The sequence below is a fragment of the Oncorhynchus masou genome, chromosome 24 (assembly GCF_036934945.1).
Source record: "Oncorhynchus masou masou isolate Uvic2021 chromosome 24, UVic_Omas_1.1, whole genome shotgun sequence".
In the NCBI taxonomy this organism is placed as follows: Eukaryota; Metazoa; Chordata; class Actinopteri; order Salmoniformes; family Salmonidae; genus Oncorhynchus; species Oncorhynchus masou.
The window spans coordinates 48,637,543-48,657,139 of NC_088235.1; the positions used below are offsets into that span (position 1 = coordinate 48,637,543).

Genomic DNA, 19,597 nt, shown 5'->3' on the forward strand with positions numbered 1-19,597 from the left:
ACACTGAATAAAACTGGTTTGATTGCATGCTATAAAATACATGTAATCTGAAAAGTGTGATCTTCACTGCATTCCAAAAAATTGCTTTGTTAATTACTGTCCTACTTTTAGATTGTTCTTGAACATTTTTTGCAGGATGCTTACCAGACATTCTAGTGCATTTCTACCAGTGGAGTCTGACTTCGCCTCATTCAACTCATTTGAGTTGCAAAACAGTTGCAAGGTGCAGCGGAGGCTGGTGGGAGAAGCTATAGGAGGATGAGCTCATTGTAAAGGCGGGAATGGAAGGAATGGAATGCTATCAAACTCATCAAACATTTGTAAACCAAATGTTTGACTTCATTCCATTTATTCCATTCCAGCCATCACAATGAGCCTGTTCTCCTATTGCTCCTATCACCAACCTCCACTGATTTCTACAGTGCATGCACCTTGCACGTGTTTTGCAACTCAAATGAGTTGAATGAGGCGAAGTCAGTGTGTAGTTGCTGCTGCTAAGTGAAGTAAGCAAGCCTTGTCCAAGCCAGAATGGCCCATGGGGGCAGGAGCCTATCTCCTGTTTCTGTAGCGTGAGGCAGCTTAATGTACACCCACTGGACAGGACGCTAGTTGCTGCTGCTAACCTTGTGTATAAGAGTTAGACCACTTGGGTTACATTCCCAGACTACTGGCAGCACATGTTACCCCTGGGCAGATCAGTAGTGTTTTGTTTTGCTGAGAGCAGGCAGATGAAGACTAAATGGAGGTCTGAAAGGTGTAAAACTAGATGTATTCACACCCAGAAGTAGGAAGACAGTTCTTGATTTTGTGAAAGTCAATATTTACAAATGCTTTAATGTATGTTTAATCTAATTTAAGTTCATGTTCAAAATAATGTTGTCCATGCTTGAACTTGTTACTCAAATTTGCACAATGTATATTATTTTGGCCATTGCAGGAATAGGGGACAATAATGAGCAATATGTCCTCCTACTAAACAAAAAATATTACTCATTCCTTTTACATTATACTTGTATTATACCCCCCTCTCTGTAGTCCTAAGACCTTGTACCTTGGCTCGGACATCACTAGCCACACACAGCACCTGATCCCAGACATATTGGAGGATGTTGTGGATGACGAGCCTGGCTGTGTCCTCACCTGCTTCGCTGATCCTGGAACAGCTGGGGAGCCTAGCCAACAGGGGGAGGAGGATCCTGGATGTCCCAGGGGAAGATGGGTCTCTCTGGGGTGCTGTGGGTCATTCGTCAATACTTTGTCCCAGAGTCCCCGGGGGGTGGGAGATGACATCAGTTAGTGACCCTGCTCCATATGACCCCTGCATCTGTTCACTTACTTAACATGCAGTTTATTTATTCATGTCTGCTTCATTGGGATGTCCTTATTGAGAAGTTCAAGGTTATCCACCCCAAGCTGCCTGCTCAAGTCTTGGGTCATAATATCAGATGACAGGCTTTTTGAAAAAGTATTGAAGAATGCCGTTCAGCTTGTATATATCTTCCTGAGCAGGACAAGGTCACAACAGGAGGAAGACCCAGTCACCTCCTTCAGTGTAAAGGAGGAAGAGGACAAAGAGGAGGAGAGAGGCCTGTTTAGCCATCTGTGGACTCATGGACCACAGTAAAGAAGACTATTACCAGGTGATCTTTCTCGTTCTTTCTCTATCTCTCTCTCTCACTCACACATCACTTTTCTCATTAACAATGCAAAAACACATCACAATATGATGATTCACCCTCAGCTCAACGCACTGTAAGTGTGTATGTGTCTGTATTCAGTGATAGCCTAGATGTTAACATCATCATACATCCAGAGCTATTTCTAAACCACCATGTTTATTGTGACCTGCAACGCGGGCCCCTATGAAGAAGTTGTTAGATAAAAATGAAAAAAGTTAATGAGCAGAAGATATGTTTGTTAAAATATATGAATTGGTCCCAATAGTTGAATTGCAGCAACAATTGATGTCAGTATTCACAAAGTACAGCATGGTACAGTATGTTTCAATTGATGAGTCAGGGTATGCAGAGTCTATTGATGAAGATATTGTATGAATTGGGTTTTAGGACATAAAGGATCCTGAGCATAACCCCGCCAGCTATGAGTGCTCCAGGTGGGTGTCAGGGAGCTGGCAGGCCCAGGACCCCCAGAACCTAGCTGACAAAACACAACTCCATGCTGAAGGAAGTTTCTGTTTCAGTTAAGCAGAGACTAGAGGTCTTCACGGGTCCAAATATATGGACCCGGACCCGAGGACAGTCAGACCTGAATGGACCCAAAGACAACTCGACCTAGACCTGACCCATACTTTTTCAATAAATGTTAATCAAATACAACCAGGGACTGTTTGCACGCTTCTGTTTCTCGAAAATGGCAACTCAGTGCAAATGCGCATCTGCCGATTGTATCTCCGATGACATAGGCCTAGATTGTGTGATTTGATTGGTCAATAAGTATTTGGAGACCTTGGCCTACGTCTCTGGAGATTCAATTGGCACTTTGCCATTTTCGAAAAAAACGGAACAAGCAATAAATTGGCGATTGTATTTGATTCATGTTTCTTGAAAAAGTATGGATTTCAGCAAACCAAGAAAGGCACGGTACTACAGATGACAAATATGAACTCTGTTGGTAGAGTTCATCAGAAACTTCCTGCACCATGTAGTTGAGTTAAGACAGCTACCTAGAACCAATACCTGCTTACAGACAAGCGTTTAGGGAAGACCCAGTTTTATTTTTGTCAACAAAGATATTACTGTACTTTCATGATGGCAAGGGCTAAGGGAGTAAGTTATTTTCGTAATGATTCAGGAAACAAAGCATGTATTCTCTCACTGCTGGATATGGCCTATGCCAACAGTCCCATCAAAGTCTTCTCTAATGTCTCGTATGGAATAGTAAAAAAAAAGTTTTTTAAATAATCAAATTTCAATGCTCCACTCTGTTTTAATTGGTGTGCTTTGAAAGAAGCCTTAATTGAAAAACATTTTCAACTTCATGGAAAACAAACAAAAAATGTCAGCAGCAACAGCCACAGAATGGTGGCAACTCTGCAGCTAGTGTTAGTGGTTCTGTAATGGTGAGGAGAGATCAAATTGGCGGCTGTACTGAAAACCTCTGCCATGAGGTACAGCAGTTCTGAAAGACACAACAACCTTTTTGATATCCCTACATGGCCAGGGGCTGGTCCAGGTAAAGGAACAGAAAACACATTCTGGCCAGACAGAGATGCACAAGGAACATGTCAAATTAGTCAATTCTGTCTGTGCCTGAGGTATAGACATACTGTCTGTCTGGCTGGCTGGCTGGCTGGCTGGCTATCTCAAATCCAACAGCAAAAACATGTCAATATATGAGTGTTATAAACAGCCCAGAATAGAACCGTTTACTTGAGCTCTCATTTTAGATGGTGAGTCATTAATTGCATTGCAATCAGGGGCAATGGTTTCATTTCAGATATGGGTCATTCTTATTGACACTGCGGTATTGATTTTAATATTTTGGGAAGTGGAATACATTTGCATTGGCTAATGGCAAGTGTGTGCATTCATACAGGTTAGCGTTTGTGCGTGTGTGTGTGTGCACGTGCGTGTGTGTGAGTAATTGCCCCCTCCCTTTCCTCTGTCTCCTGTCTGACGCACACAGTTTTTTAAATGAATGAACAGCGAGAAGGAGTGGGCTAGAACCTCACCAAATCATGATGTCAAACAAAACTGAACGAGCCCCCCTTTACCCTCCATCCCCCAGACTACCCCATATTTATGCATCAAAACCTATTTTATCCTAGTACGGACGCTCACAGAACAACCCATGTCAACCCCCTACTGTGGCTCACACTGAGCTAACAACGTCAGCCTTCCTTCTCTCCAATTAGAATGCTCAGCCTCACAACGTTACCACGGAGACTCCCCCCCCCCCCATCATATTCCCACACGCATGGTTTTCCCGAACGTTTCCCTGACGCTATGAATAATCCATCATGTGGAGGTGAGCCGGAGCAGCGGAAGCATCATGGGGAACGCAGACAGACCGGGAAAAACAGGGAAAACACAGATATGTGCAGACATACATTGATTCTACTGAATCACTAACAGTGATACTATGAGAATTACAGAACACATGGATTTCACCGTTCTGAGGAAGCTGAGTACGCTGTCACACACACAGGGATCTAACTAATGGGATCACATGTGGATCCAGGTCTGAGGAAACCTAGGGGAGAGCAGAACCGAGACAAGATACATTATGTGGCTGCTAACGTCATGTCTTACGCCACCCTTTTATAACTGAGGTGTTGGGCACACGGACACAACACAAGATCACTTTCCCTAAGGACAAGCCCTCTTAACTGCCATCATCAGGATTTTGCCACCCACCTTCTTCAACCTTTCCACCCCAGACAGGGGATCTGCACCCCTGTTTTACCTTCTCCAGACCCCTAATTCTGAAGGTATGTTCTGCTTCTGTTTCCAGAGCCCCTCCCTGAAGCAGCAAGCCCTGGAGGCTGAGCTGTGCACCTCGCCCCCCGGAACGCCCCAGGAGGTCCTGGAACTCCCCCCTTGTACCAATGACTACCAGAGCCTAACCCCATCTCTCCAATCCCTCCCAAAACAGGACCAGGACATCATCAGCACTTCACTGACAGGTAGGAGAACAACACCTTCCCTGTCCCTCATTTTCTTTAATCTATTCCTTCTCTCCTATCTCTCTCAACCCTCGTCTCCTCGTAAGCAAATTGGTTATTCTCGTACTGTGTGATATCTTGTACACTATGATTGATATTTAGTGCTTTTTTTGTGAGTGTCTCTTCATCTGTCTTATGTTTAGTGGATAATATAAGCTCTTGTCAGTGTTAGCTTTGGGTGGGCATGTCTCATGCTTGCTTATCAAGTCACGATGCGCCAGGATGCTAAAGATACAGTAGGAGCAGTGTGTGTATAAGGGCAGATATCTTTGGAGTATGTTCTGGATATGAGGTGAAGTTAGTTGTTTTTGACCAGTAGGACAGGTGCACAACTACACCACTAGCTTTGTTATAGTTTCAAACCTGTTAGTCCTCATTTCCTTTCTGTACTTTGACCCCGTTGTCTCTCTCCCTCCACCCTCTGCTCCCTGTCAGAAGCCAGTCCGGTCCATAGGGCCCCCATGTCTCTCTCTGAGGGGAGCAGCAGTGAGTGTCTGCTGACCCCTGGTCCTATTCCTCTCCTCCAGCGCCTCGCGGCTGGCGACTGTCCCATTCCGTCCCCCCGCTGCCACAACCTCAGCCAGGGCCAGCGCTTCAATACAGACCCGGAAACTGCCCCATCCCCACCCTGCTCACAATACATCAGGATGTAAGAGACTGTGTTCAAGTGTTGTGTGTTTGTGTTCGGTTTTTGTGTGTGCGGATGGAGAGAGTATGTAGCTTTGTGTGTCCAAGGTTTATGCGTGTTAAGTGTGTGTTGTGTATTAGTGGGTGTGTCTTGGAAGCATATGTGATGGATAAATGTGGAAACTTACCATTCTCGCTCTCCCTCCCTCACCAGGGCTCATTACACAGTCAGGACTGAACCAGCAGAGGGGGCTATCAAGACCCCATCAGTCACAATGCTAAACAGACACATCCAGAACCTGAGGAAGAGGATCAGACATTTTGAGGAGCGATTTGAGCAAGAGAGACACTACAGGGTGAGACAGTAAAACCATCAAATATCAACGTTTATTTACAACCATATTATAGCCCAGAGGCCAACCTTTTAGTTTCTGAATAAATCCATGGTTTGACTGATGAGAGCTTTAATACACTGTGTCTCATAAAGACAAAGCCCACTGGACAAACTGCAGAGAAAGGTTGTTTCAACATAATTTGTCAACATATTGTGTGGAAAATACATTGGATTTGAAAAAAGTAATCAACCTCAACTGTTGTTTTGATGGTGAAATTTTAACCACAGGATTATGTCATCATGGTAACCACATTTCAACATAGACAACCCTTGTATGAAATATGTTGAATTTGTACCATTAAAACAATGTCAGATCTTCAACGTTGTATCTACTATCACGGGGAAAAAAACTATAGGGTGGGCAGCACCTCCTACTGGAAAATCTATCTATAGCTACCCTTTTAACCAAGACCAGCCCTGCTTAGCTATTTTTCACAGACTACTACCAATGTACTATCGTGAGAATAAATGTTGAGGGAGCTCCACTTAAAAATGAAATAGATTCATTGCTGCTTTCGAAGTCATTCCAGTGTAGTTTTAACAGAGCAAATGAAATGATAGCACATATATCATAAATGATACTATTTAGGCCTATATAGATACCATTTGCAAAGTCATCAACACCTATTGTTTCAATTCAACCCAACTAAAAATAGACAGTACAACAGGCCTAGGGTTTCAAGCTCTAGTTGATTTCAAATGAAATTATATTTAGTGATATTGAATTGTGTTTAGTTGTCAACACAACCGAATATCAACATTTGAAGGAGATCTTCTGCTTTGACAGTTCTATGCCACTGACTTAGTCTGGCTTTAATTACAGCTTTTCTACAAAATAATAAATGATATGTTTGATTCTCGTCTCCATCCCAACCCAAAATGTAACTTAAAGAGTAGGACTAAATCAAATCAAACATGATTTAAGTGCATTTATATTTTTGATTTGATTTAATCCTATTCTTTAGCTTAGATTTTTGTTTGAGATGAAGACGTGAATCCAACATATCACAAATACTGTAGCTAACCTTTCACAGTTACAATAAACGGGGAAGTTAGCATTTTTGGGGGTGTATGATATTTGTGCGTTTAAACTTCCTCACTCATCATTATTCACAAATCATTCAGGATTATCTGTAATCATGGTAGCATCCACGTGAATGTAGAAGTGTTTAGAAACATATTCTTATTTACAATAAAAGTGACTCCAAAATGACACAATACATTATTTACCATTCATTTCTATTGGGCACAAAATAATCTGAAACAACCAAAACAAACAGCAAATGCATCCAACAAATTTGTAGAGTCACAAGCTTGATGAAGCCATTGTGTGTTATGAATATGGGATCAAATACTTAACCTTTTACTAGTTTAATACAGATATAAGTGCATTTTTTCCCAATACTTTTGGTCCCCTAAAATGGGAGGACTGTGTACAAAACGTGCTGTAATTTCTAAACGGTTCACCCGAGATGGATGAAAATACCCTCAAATTAAAGCTGACAGTCTGTTTATATTAAAGCTGTTTCTGTTTATATGTTTACAATATGTATCTTTATCTTATCCGATTTGCCACAACTGAAGTTCTTTCTGGGAAAAAAATCAGCAAATCAATAACACATTGTAAATTCAACTACCTTTTGTCTGTCTTTTTGAGTGGGTGAATATAGGTTGTAATCTCATTGATCAACGTCTCAGCGAAATATTACCCAATTATCCACATTGAAACAACATGGTGTGCCCAGTGGGAGGAATGCATTTCCTCCTGCTGAGTCAAAGAATCAAGGCCACAGACAGTCATATCTCCTCTCTCTCTTCCAAGCCAGTTTAGACTGGTTCAAACCGCTCTCTCTCTCTCTCTCACCAGACTCGACTTCCGTTTCCTTTTCTAAAGTGCCAACTCAGCCCAATACCAGCTGCACACAGCCTTAGGAAAAAGTTGATGGTTTGGGAACAGAATAATCCAATTCAAAGAGTTCTCCTACTGGATGTTTTCACACATTACACTCCTGCCTTTTCTAGTGCTGTAGTTCTCGTTCCAGTAGAACACATGAGTTTAGTGTAGCTCCATCTAGTGTTTATGGATTGATAATAATCATAGGATATATTTAGCCATATATGAATATACCTCTTTCTATGTGTCATATATTCATGAGTTTGTGTTGTTTTTCTGTGGCAGCCAGCATACAATGATAAGACTGCCCACCCAGAAATATCTAGGCTGATGCGAGACCTCACTAAGTCTCGCAAGCAGCTGAAAGGTAAGAACTTGACTTGTTGCAATCAGATGCATTTCAAAAACCCTGTGTGAACTGCTGCTGAAGTGAAAGAATGTAACACCAAGACACCATCTTGGTGGCTGTATAATGTATCATTATTATTTGTAAGGAAATGTTCATAATTATTTATGCTATTAAAAAATATATATATTTGGAGAGGAGGGACATGTATTCTGAATCTATATTGATATATATATGAGTGTTCTATATTGTCAAATGGAACCTCTGTCTATGTGTAGAGCTGAAGCTGAAACAGTGTGTGGATGGGCTCAGAGAGCAGCAGAGAGGACGGAACACAGCTACATGCAGGTCAACCAGAGACCCCCAGGGGGCGATGGAGCACTACCAGAACAGTAACAACAAACCCTCACTGAAGGAGACTGTCGATAGCCTGAACAAGAGAATGATGGAGAAACGACAGGAGGGACTGCCAGATAACATCAAGGTAAAACGACACATTGTGAATTACCAGGTAATGCGATGGAAATGTACATAGTTATGAAAGGACCTATTCTCAAACCAAGATTACTCTTGATTAGTTGAGTGTTATACTGTCAGTGTAACTCTGCTGTGGTCTATTACTCTTTTGTTTGGCCTTGTGTCTGACTGTATTGCCACTGGTTGGCTCCTGGTCCAGGAGATGACTCCGGCTCAGATGGCTGTGGAAAAGGTCACCCTGCAGAAGTGTCTGCTCCACTTTGAGAGCCTGCATGGACGACCGGTAAGACTGCCCAGTGTGCCTTGTAAATGTCTATTTTAGTGTAGCTTCTGAATGAGTAGCCATAATGTTTAATATTATTATATATTTTTTTTGTGTGTGTGTTTTCAGAGCACCAGGCAGGAGAAGACTCTGATGAAGCCCTTCTATGATCGCTACCGCCAGGTCAAACAGCAGCTCCTGTGTTCCTCCACCACCATCCCTTTCATCACCACAATAGTAAGTCTCTCTCTCTCTCTCTCACACACACACACACACACACACACACACACACACACACACACACACACACACACACACACACACACACACACACACACACACACACACACACTAGTAGTTTGGGGATGGGGCTGTGTGAGGAGATGTGGCTTAACTTCACATGTAGTCAGGTGTGTATAGTGCTGGGGGAGCTCCCTAACTTTTTTCAATTTGAGAATACACAGAAAAATGTATTCTCATCAACTCTAAAATAAATTATATTTATTTACCTCAAAAATTGCATGAAAATTATAGAATGACAAACCAAATAAAGATCTAGGCTGTAGCACCCTACAGGTAGGTAAATTGTGGTTTCTTCCCTGTATTCTCTCTGGTGAATGATGCAGAACTGTAGGCTACATGTGTGCAATGCAGAGGCCCATTGGAGTCTTGTCAACTTCAGAACATAAAATAAATAAAAAATCATCACCTGTCTGCCTTGATGTTTATAAAACTCCACCGACCTGCTCTTGCGCAGTAGAACCCAGAACGATACAGTGCATTTGGAAAGTATTCAGACTCCTTGACTTTTCCACATTTTGTTACATTACAGCCGTATTCTAAACTAGATTAAATAGTTTCCCCCCTCATTAATCTACACACAATACCCCATAATAACAAAGCAAAAACAGTTACGTAGAACATTTTGCAAATGTATAAAAAAAAAAAAAACTGAAACATCACATTTACAAAAGTATTCAGGTCCTTTACTCAGTACTTTCACCACATTCTTATCAGCAGACTCAACAGCCTTGGTTTCGTAAATGACTGCCTCGCCTGGTTCACCAACTTCTTCTCAGATAGAGTTCAGTGTGTCAAATCTGAGGGCCTGTTGTCTGGACCTCTGGCAGTCTCTATGGGGTGCCACATAGATAAATAGTAAATAGTAAATACAGTAAATAGTATAATGCGCCACTATGCGGAGCCACTATGCAGGATATATGCTTTGATTGGTTCAAAATACAATACATTTTAACTTCATCTGCTATAATTTGTTCACAAAACAGTAATTCAAGAAGATTGAAATGCATAGGCTATTCCCATGAAACTGATTGAGATCAATCAAATGATTGGCATGGAGATGCAGTTTCACCGGTAAAACTTGAATAATTATAATTCACGATTGACAGTGATGACGGCCTATTTAGAAATTAGGTATGCCTAACTTGGTGTTTGAGGGTATTAAAAATATTACATTTTCCTGAGACAATATGTGTGGGCATAGACGAACGTTGCAATTGGAGGATGCATTTTAGGCATCATTTTTTTAATAACAGGGCTATCCAACCCTGATCCTGGAGAGCTACCATCCTGTAGGTTTTCATTTTCAAGCCTAATTTAGTGCACCTGATTCTAATAATTAGCTGGTTGATAAGATTAATCGAGTTAGTTACAACTGGGGTTGTAGTGAAACCCAACAGGACAGTAGCACTTCAGGGACAGGGCTGAAGTGCCATGATAGGCTATTCAATAGGCTACATCTGTCATTACAAACTTTGATTGAGGAAATGTTGACGTCATTTACATATTTATTTGCACTCCCTCATCTAAAAAGAATTTGCGATACACCACTGCAAGTAAGATCTTTGGTAGGTCTGTAACCAGTGGTGTCTGTATGTGTTCCCTGCTGGCTTCATCCATCTGAGCAGAAACCAAAATGTAACCGCCCCATGCTCATTATGAACAGGGTAATAAAGGACCTAGAATGACGACCATGGACAACTCCTCCTCCATTCACCTGCTATTTTGATCTGCCACTGACCACACCTCTCTTTCGTGTCGTCTGAGATTCCCAAAGATTGGAAAGCAGCTACGGTCATCCCCCTCTTCAAAGGGGGACACACTCTTGACCCAAACTCCTACAGACCTATATCTATCCGACCCTGCCTTTCTAAGGTCTTCGAAAGTGTCACGACTTCTGCCGAAGTTGGCTCCCCTGCCTGTTCGGGCGGTGCTCGGCGGTCGTTGACACCGTCCTGCTAGCCGCTACCGATCCCTTTTTTGTTTGTCTGTTGGTTTTGTCTTATTAGTTTCACCTGTGTGTATTTTGGTTTAATTAGCTTCCCTATATGTAGTAGTTTGACCCGCCCTTGTTTTGTGCGGGATAGATTTTTGTTACTCTGTTGGTTGTGGTTTCATGTTTGTATTCTCCGGACTGTTTGGTCCTGTGTTTGGGCTGGTCTGTTTTATGCGCCCTGTATGTTGGCGTGACCGTTTTTTGCCGGAGAATAAATTACGATTTACCAACCCTGCTCTCTGCGCCTGACTCCAACCCACCACTCCTAGTAGGCTGCGACAGAAAGCCAAGTCAATAAACATATTACCGACCATTTCGAATCTCACCATACCCTCTCTGCTATGCAATCTGGTTTCAGAGCTAGTCATGGGTGCACCTCAGCCACGATCAAGGTCATAAACGATATCTTAACCGCCATCGATAAGAAACATTACTCTGCAGCCGTATTCATTGATCTGGCCAAGGCTTTCGACTCTGTTAATCATCACATCCTCATCGGCAGACTCAACAGCTTTGGTTTCTCAAATGATTGCCTCGCCTGGTTCACCAACTACTTCTCTGATAGAGTTCAGTGCGTCAAATCGGAGGGTCTTTTGTCCGGACCTCTGGCAGTCTATATGGGGGTGCCACAGGGTTCAATTCTTGGACGACTCCCTTCTCTGTATACATCAATGATGTCGCTCTTGATGCTGGTGAGTCTCTGATCCACCTCTACACAGACACCACCATTCTGTATACTTCTGGCCCTTCTTTGGACACTGTGTTAACAACCCTCCAGGCAAGCGTCAATGCCATACAACTCTCCTTCCAGTGGTCTCCAATTGCTCTTAAACACAAAACTAAATGCATGCTCTTCAACCGATTGCTGCCTGCACCTGCCCGCCTGTCCAACATCACTACCCTGGACGGCTCTGACTTAGAATACGTGGCCAACTACAAATACCTAGGTGTCTGGTTAGACTGTAAACTCTCCTTCCGGACGCACATCAAACATCTCCAATCCAAAGTTAAATCTAGAATTGGCTTCCTATTTCGAAACAAAGCAACCTTCACTCATGCTGCCAAACATACCCTTGTAAAACTGACCATAACTACCAATCCTCGACTTCGGCGATGTCATTTACAAAATAGCCTCCAATACCCTACTCAACAAATTGGATGCAGTCTATCACAGTGCCATCCGTTTTGTCACCAAAGCCCCATATACTACACAACATTGCGACCTGTACGCTCTCGTTGACTGGCCCTCGCTTCATACTCGTCGCCAAACCCACTGGCTCCATGTCATCTACAAGACCCTGTTAGGTAAAGTCCCCCCTTATCTCAGCTCGCTGGTCACCATAGCATCACCCACTTGTAGCACGCGCTCCAGCAGGTATAATTCACTGGTCACCCCCAAAACCAATTCTTTCTTTGGCCGCCTCTCCTTCCAGTTCTCTGCTGCCAATGACTGGAACAGACTACAAACATCTCTGAAACTGGAAACACTTGTCTCCCTCACTAGCTTTAAGCACCAGCTGTCAGAGCAGCTCACAGATTACTGCACCTGTACATAGCCCACCTATAATTTATCCCAAACAACTACCTCTTTCCCTACTGTATTTATTTATTTATTTTGCTCCTTTGCACCCCGTTATTTTTATTTCTACTTTGCACATTGTTCCACTGCAAATCTACCTTTCCAGTGTTTTACTTGCTATATTGTATTTACTTTGCCACCATGGACCTTTTTTATCTCACCTCATTTGCTCACATCGTATATAGACTTACTTCTACTGTATTATTGACTGTTTGTTTTACTCCATGTGTAACTCTGTGTCGTTGTATGTGTCGAACTGCTTTGCTTTATCTTGGCCAGGTCACAATTGTAAATGAGAACTTGTTCTCAACTTGCATACCTGGTTAAATAAAGGTGAAAAACAAAAACAAAAAAACAAACATTTTAGCATTCTTCTCTATGTACATTGTCGTAGCCTACACTTGGATTAGTCAACACTGTAATTCATTAAACTGGACTACTGGACTGGAATATTTTACAGCACCAGCATTGCAATCCAATGCATTCACGATTTATACAATAAACTGAGATATATTGCTGTGTTTTACATTTGGGCTATGCTATAGAAGGCTATATCAGTCCCCTAATACAGGAATAATAAAGGCCCAGTGCTCCACTTTTGTGATTTTTGTTTTTAAATCCCAAATTATATACAGTTCCAGTCAAGTTTGGACACACCAACTCATCCCAAACCATGTCAATTGGGTTGAGGTTGGGTGATTGTGGAGGCTAGGTCATCTGATGCAGCACTCCATCACTCTCCTTCTTGGTCAAATAGCGCTGATGTGTGTTGGGTCATTGTCCTGTTGAAAAACAAATTATATTCCCACTAAATCCAAGACAGATGGGATGGTATATTGCTGCAGAATGCTGTGGTAGCCATGCTGGTTAAGTGTACTGTGAATTCTAAATAAATCAGACAGTGTCACCACAAAGCATCCCACACCCTCACACCTCCTCCATGCTTCACGGTGGGAACCACATATGCGGAGATCATCCGTTCACCTACTCGTTTACCTGTGTTCACCTGCATCTCACAAAGAAATGCATTCACCTGTGTCTCACAAAGACATGGTGGTTGGAACTAAACATCTCAGATTTGGACTCATCAGACCACCAGTGTAATATCCTTTGCTCGTGTTTCTTAGCCCAAGCAAGTCTCTACTTTTTATTGGTGTCCTTTAGTAGTGGTTTCTTCAACCATGAAGGCCTGATTCACGTAGTCTCCTCTGAACAGTTGATGTTGAGATGTGTCTGTTACTTGAACTCTGTGAAGCATTTTTTGGGGCTGCAATTTCTGAGGCTGGTAACTCTCTAATGAACTTATCCTCTGCAGCAGAGGTAACTCTGGGTTTTCCTTTAAAGTTCTTGAAATTGACTGACCTTTATGTCTTAAAGTAATGATGGACTGTCATTTCTTCTTGCTTATTTGAGCTGTTCTTGCCATAATATGGACTTGGTCTTTTATCAAATAGGGCTATCTTCTGTATACCACCCCTACCTTGACACAACACAACTGATTGGCTCAAATATATTAAGAAGAAAATAAATTCCACAAATTAACTTAACAAGGCACACGTGTTAATTGAAATAGATTCCAGATGACTACCTCATGAAGCTGGTTGAGAGAATGCCAAGAGTGTGCAAAGCTGTCATCAGGCAAAGGGTGGCTACTTTGAAGAATTTGTTTATCACTTTTTGGTTACTACATAATTCCACATTTGTTATTTCATAGTTTTGATGTCTTCACTATTATTCTACATTCTCTGTGCTCTGATTCCCTACAGGAGGAAGAGGAGTGTTCTGATGAAGAGTATGTGAAGGACAGCCCCTGGCTACCTCATACAGCGTTGCACTGTGTGTCTTCAGAAGAGTCACTGTGTCTACCGCATAATGAGGTAGCCAGCACACCTCTCGTGTCGCCTCTAGAGGAGATCAAAAGTCTACATCCACCCAGTTTCACCACAGCAACACTGCACGAGGCATCAAGGTATGCCCCTGGTTAACTTCTCTTGCTAGTCCATAGATTCATTTTGGAGTGAGGCCTTGCTATATGTATTCTTGTCTCACTCCTCTCTGTGACCCCTCCTACTGTACTGTAGATCAGAGTTACTGGAGCAGCTGAGGGTGACACGAGCAGAGAAGAAGAGACTCCGTTCAGTACTCCGAGACTTTGAGGACCACTTCTACACACAGACCGACAGGTAAGACTCGTTACACTTCACTGTTTGCTTTTTCTTTAATTTTCTTTTAACAAACTGGAACATTTGGTATCCATAGTTCAACAATGCCTTGTGAAAAATAAAATAAAACATCCACCAAAAGAAATCAGCAGAATGATACAACAGCGTGATGCACACTCACGTTAATACGACACAAAGAAGTACTTAGGAGAGAGACAGAGAAATAGACAACTGCTCTGAACTACAGTACACACATCTTTTGTACATGTAGCAGTTTTTTTAAGTAGGGCTCTATTCAATCTGTAACACTGAAGCATTACAGATTCCCCAATAGAAATGTAAAGTCCATTTCCGATTGAGCCGACATAAGCAGCGTTTACCATGAATGCATTCTCCACCTAAGTGGGAACATTGCCTTTAAATTTCAATCACGCTGTAAGGCTGAATTTCCGTGATGCAGATTGAATAGAGCCCTAAAATACAATGCTTTAATTACAATACTCACTGTACAATGTTATCTGAATAAGGCAACACAAGGACTATACCAGTAAAGGAAGCTGCAGCTTGTCTAAAATATTAAGATAGTATGTTTCTCTTCCTCGTCTTTAAAGGAATGCCCAGAAAGAGGACCGCGGGCCCATGGCAGAGGAGTACTGCGAGTACAAGCACCTAAAAGCTAAACTCCACTTACTGGAAGCCCTGCTCAGTAAACAGGATACTTAGAAGACTGTCTAAGCTTCCTTCACAGTGGGACTTTTATTTTGAAACACTTTTTTACTCATTTATAGGACCTTTAGTTTCTAAACAATTTTCAAAGTGAAATACCGGTACTTCTTGTCATGTTTCATGCCATGGTTACATGGTGATGCACTTTAAATTACTTTGATGTTGACTGACTCTCACTTTAGTTAAGAGTGATGGCAAGATGATACAAGAGTTGCTGGGCGACATCCAACAATTTTTTGTCCCATAACAAGTACTTTGTTATTTATGATAACAAATGATATTTTATGCAACTGATGGAATTGTAATATTTTATGCAACTGATGTAGCGAGTGTAACAGTTTAATTTTAAGGAAACAAAGAGAACAAATATAACACAGTTGATGTTAGATACATGTTTTATCAATTTCTAAGCTATTTTATGACACTATTGTTACTTGCATTTTCTTCTCGCAAAACTATTCTCGGTATAACAGGTGGTGTACTATGTTCAAATGTGGCACTTTGAAAAGTGCAATCTTGGCAAGGAGGATATGTCATCCAAATATACAATCCGACAATCCTGTAGAATATTTGTGTATGTCAATCGGTTTTTAGTCCCACTTTGTACTATGATATGTATTAGTTAATAGTTGACATGATGCATTGTGGCAATTCAAGTTATAAATTACCTAGAAAAAAAATGTGTGAATGTTGGCATAGGGCAAGTAACTCCTGCAGTCAAATGTGTTTTTCATCCCTGTGTGGCTCAGTCGGTAGAGCATGGCGCTTGCAACGCCAAGCGTCGTGGGTTCGATTCCCGCTGGGGCCACCCATATGTAAAAGTAGTGGCCCCAGCCGACTTGTAAGTCGCTTTGGACAAAAGCGTCTGCTAAATGGGATATATTTTTATATATTTTTATCCCAAAATGCCATTCTTTCCTATGATCAGATCTCTTGACATTGTGCACTTTTGGTTTCTATATATATCAGTAAAAAATAAATATTTTCACACTTACTTTGCTAAACACAGTCTATGGTTTCCTTATAACTAGAATAAATAAAACATAAAACATTGCAGTCGACAGCATCATGCTCTTAAAGGTTACCAAGTAGTAATTACCAAGATGATCTCAGAGTTAATTTGCTTTTTAGTGGCTGTTGCATTAGTATTGTTATTCTACAGCAAGTTATTTCCATTTGTGATACCTTTGGCATAAAGATGATGACACTGCAGCCCTAAATTAGTACCAGTCTCTGCCAATAGAGGGAGGGAGGTATGGAGTAACTTGGACCTTCCAGAAGAGACAGAAAAAGAGGAACACAACCACCTGTCTACCTGGACTGAAGTGAACAGAAAATGTCAAAGGGAGAAGGAGATGTTTGAAAAACAACAGGAGGGAAAATCTATGAGAAAAGCTGTGTGAATAAATGCAGGCAACAATGAATGTTTGGTTAGAACATTTAAAGGGATCAGTCAGTTAATTGACCAGTGTTGGCTAGCCGGTTTGGATGATGCTGACAAAGTTGTTGGGGTCCCACACTTAAGCTGTAGATCTTTCAGTTGGGGCACCTCCCTCTTTTGCATTGTTTTTCTTCTGACGGGGTTGGCGGAAGGCTGGAATAGAGTTCCACACTTTTGGGAGGGTGATCCTTGGAGGATGTAAAGGGTTATGGATGATGTGTTTTGTTTATGTGTATGTTTGTGTGTGTATGCTATTGGATTGTGAATTCTAGCACCGCACCCTGTTACATTTCTTTCACAGTCTGGGTCCCTCTTTTGCACTGTTCTTCTTTTGGGAGGGTGGTTCTTTGTGGATATAGAGGTGTGTAAAGGTTGGGGTTGCATGTGTTTGTAGCACAGGTCCAGTCCAGTCTCCCACTAGCGTCCCACGCTGATGTTGCAGGTCTTGCAGCTGGGGTCCTTCTTGGCGTTGACAGTAGAAAGACTCATAAGCTGGTGCCCGCTGATCTCTGCCACCGTGCCCAGCACCAGGTCCACGGGATCCGTGTAAATCACCTCCAGGATCACATCCTGGGCGTGCCGGAACACCAGCGCCCCGTCGCCCGCCTCCTCGTCCAGCGTGCACGTCAGGAAGTGGTTGTTGGTGATGTCGAGCGCTTGCAGCCTTGCCTTGCAGAAGTCATCGCCGGGTGAGCCCTGTGGGGCCAGCACCAGTATGACATAGTGGTAGGCTGTATACATGCAGTAGAAGTCCCCGAAGTAGAGGTTAGTCTTGGGGTTGAACAGGGTCTCAGCCTGGATCTCAAAGCGTGTGCGGCCGTAGGGGGAATCCTGGGGAGGCTTGCCTGTGTTGAACTCTGTGTTGCAGCTGAAGTAGAGGCCCTCCAGCTTTCCGCTGATAGGTGAGCCGTGGCTTCCACTGTTGTCCTTCACTGCTGGCAGCATGCGGTTCCCATGCACCTCCCTGGAGAGGAAACATGGACAACTGTCTGAGTATTCACTGTACTATAGATTACAATGCATCATCAATACAACCAGGCATTGATAATGCAAACAAGTTCTCAGAAAGGCTCCATTTCAGAAACAATGAGTAAAAATACAGATCTAGGGCTCGATTCAATCCAGATCATAGAAAATTCAGTGTTTCTAGCGAGATTGAAATTTCATGGTAATTTCAGATTTAAGATGACATATGCTGTGTTTACCGAATGCAGTCTTCTTAAAATGTATATCTCACTGTAGCTCAGATCTTCAGCACAATGGATTGAATCGAGCCCCTAATAAATGTAATCTAGGGCTGAATTCAATTGTTATCACAGAAGTATCACGGAAGATCTGCGTTATAGCTAAATTTAGATTTAAAGGTGTCACGAGAATTTCCAATCCCAATTATAATAACAATCAATCAATAGCTCTGACCAATCCCCGAGGTTTGTAAGACCATGGGTATAATAATAATTAGTCAAAGACTCAGCTTATGCAAAAGGTTAGTACAGTTTATTCAGAGAAAGTTCTAAAGTCAAGAATACAAAGACATCCATTTTATAGCTGCGCACATACTTCCACACAGACCGTAGATATCCTACGCACATACATACACACAAACAGAAGATATCCTATGCACATACATACAGACAAACAGAAGATATCCTATGCACATACATACACACACAGAAGATATCCTACGCACATACATACACACAAACAGTAGATATCCTATGCACATACATACACACAAACAGAAGATATCCTACGCACATACATACACACAAACAGAAGATATCCTATGCACATACATACACACAAACAGAAGATATCCTATGCACATACATACACACAAACAGAAGATATCCTATGCACATACATACATACACACAAACAGAAGATATCCTATGCACATACATACACACAAACAGAAGATATCCTACGCACATACATACACACAAACAGAAGATATCCTACGCACATACATACACACAAACAGAAGATATCCTATGCACATACATACACACAAACAGAAGATATCCTATGCACATACATACACACAAACAGAAGATATCCTATGCACATACATACACACAAACAGAAGGTATCCTACGCACATACTATCTCACTACCCAGCCGACAGAGATTAGGGAGACCTTGACCTTGAGACGTACTCCTCGTTCTCTCCCAAATCTCTAGTCAGGTCGGCACTGAATTTTGCTCAGACAGTCTGTATCTAAAATACCATAAAGACAAACATTAGCTATATTGTTTTACCCTAATTCTGACTAGGACTACACATTTATTGATTATGATTTTATACATTCTAATCAATTCCATACAATTATATGTTTCAGGGTGGAATATTCTAATCATTCAATTAACAGATAAATCCCATTTAACAAAAGGCAATGTTCCTGCGTTCGCGGATACTGCATTCACAGTAAGCACTGCATATGTCAGCTCAATTGACAATACCTTTACATTTGAACACAGATCTTCCACGACACATCCATGATACGGATAGAATCCAGCCCCTAGTTAATGCAAATTGCTCCTCAGTTTTCTGCTTGGTAAACAGACACCTTCCGCTGCACTAGACAGAACTCAGAAAAAAACAACAGACACACGGATTGTTTTCGGAAAGATCTCTGGATGCCAACAAATTAATAGCAGAAACTTGAAAAAAGCACAGTGCTTCTGAGGAACGTATAAATTGGCAGT

General features: G+C 41.9%; 2 protein-coding genes across 3 annotated transcripts in view; one reads left to right on the forward strand and one right to left on the reverse strand.

Annotated features, from left to right (window-relative positions):
• The first annotated feature begins 1,518 nt into the window (after positions 1-1,518).
• Positions 1,519-15,444, forward strand: LOC135512288 (protein FAM13C-like). Of its 2 annotated transcripts, XM_064934164.1 has the most exons (11): positions 1,519-1,640; positions 4,474-4,645; positions 5,120-5,333; positions 5,526-5,667; positions 7,885-7,966; positions 8,224-8,429; positions 8,622-8,705; positions 8,814-8,921; positions 14,326-14,528; positions 14,641-14,742; positions 15,333-15,444. In XM_064934164.1, the coding sequence occupies exons 1-11, from the start codon at positions 1,611-1,613 to the stop codon at positions 15,442-15,444; spliced, it is 1,455 nt and encodes a 484-aa protein (XP_064790236.1). In that variant the 5' UTR covers positions 1,519-1,610. The 2 variants fall into 2 exon arrangements, with proteins under 2 accessions (XP_064790236.1, XP_064790237.1); XM_064934165.1 differs by lacking the exon at positions 1,519-1,640 and having other exon boundaries at positions 3,962-4,645.
• LOC135512289 (phytanoyl-CoA hydroxylase-interacting protein-like) overlaps positions 14,764-19,597 on the reverse strand; it is a 37,695-nt gene continuing 32,861 nt past the window's right edge. The window contains exon 5 of the mRNA XM_064934166.1: positions 14,764-17,852. Coding sequence (XP_064790238.1) covers positions 17,306-17,852 — 547 coding nt within the window. The 3' untranslated portion in view covers positions 14,764-17,305. The remainder of the gene's footprint in view (positions 17,853-19,597) is intronic.

What these genes read in the sequence shown, in the direction of transcription:
- LOC135512288 (XM_064934164.1), top strand. Translation starts at nt 1,611, where the DNA reads ATGGACCACAGTAAAGAAGACTATTACCAG. An exon ending in ACACTGCACGAGGCATCAAG is followed by an intron (nt 14,529 to 14,640) that starts GTATGCCCCTGG and finishes ACTGTACTGTAG; the next exon opens with ATCAGAGTTACTGGAGCAGC. An exon ending in TTCTACACACAGACCGACAG is followed by an intron (nt 14,743 to 15,332) that starts GTAAGACTCGTT and finishes TCGTCTTTAAAG; the next exon opens with GAATGCCCAGAAAGAGGACC.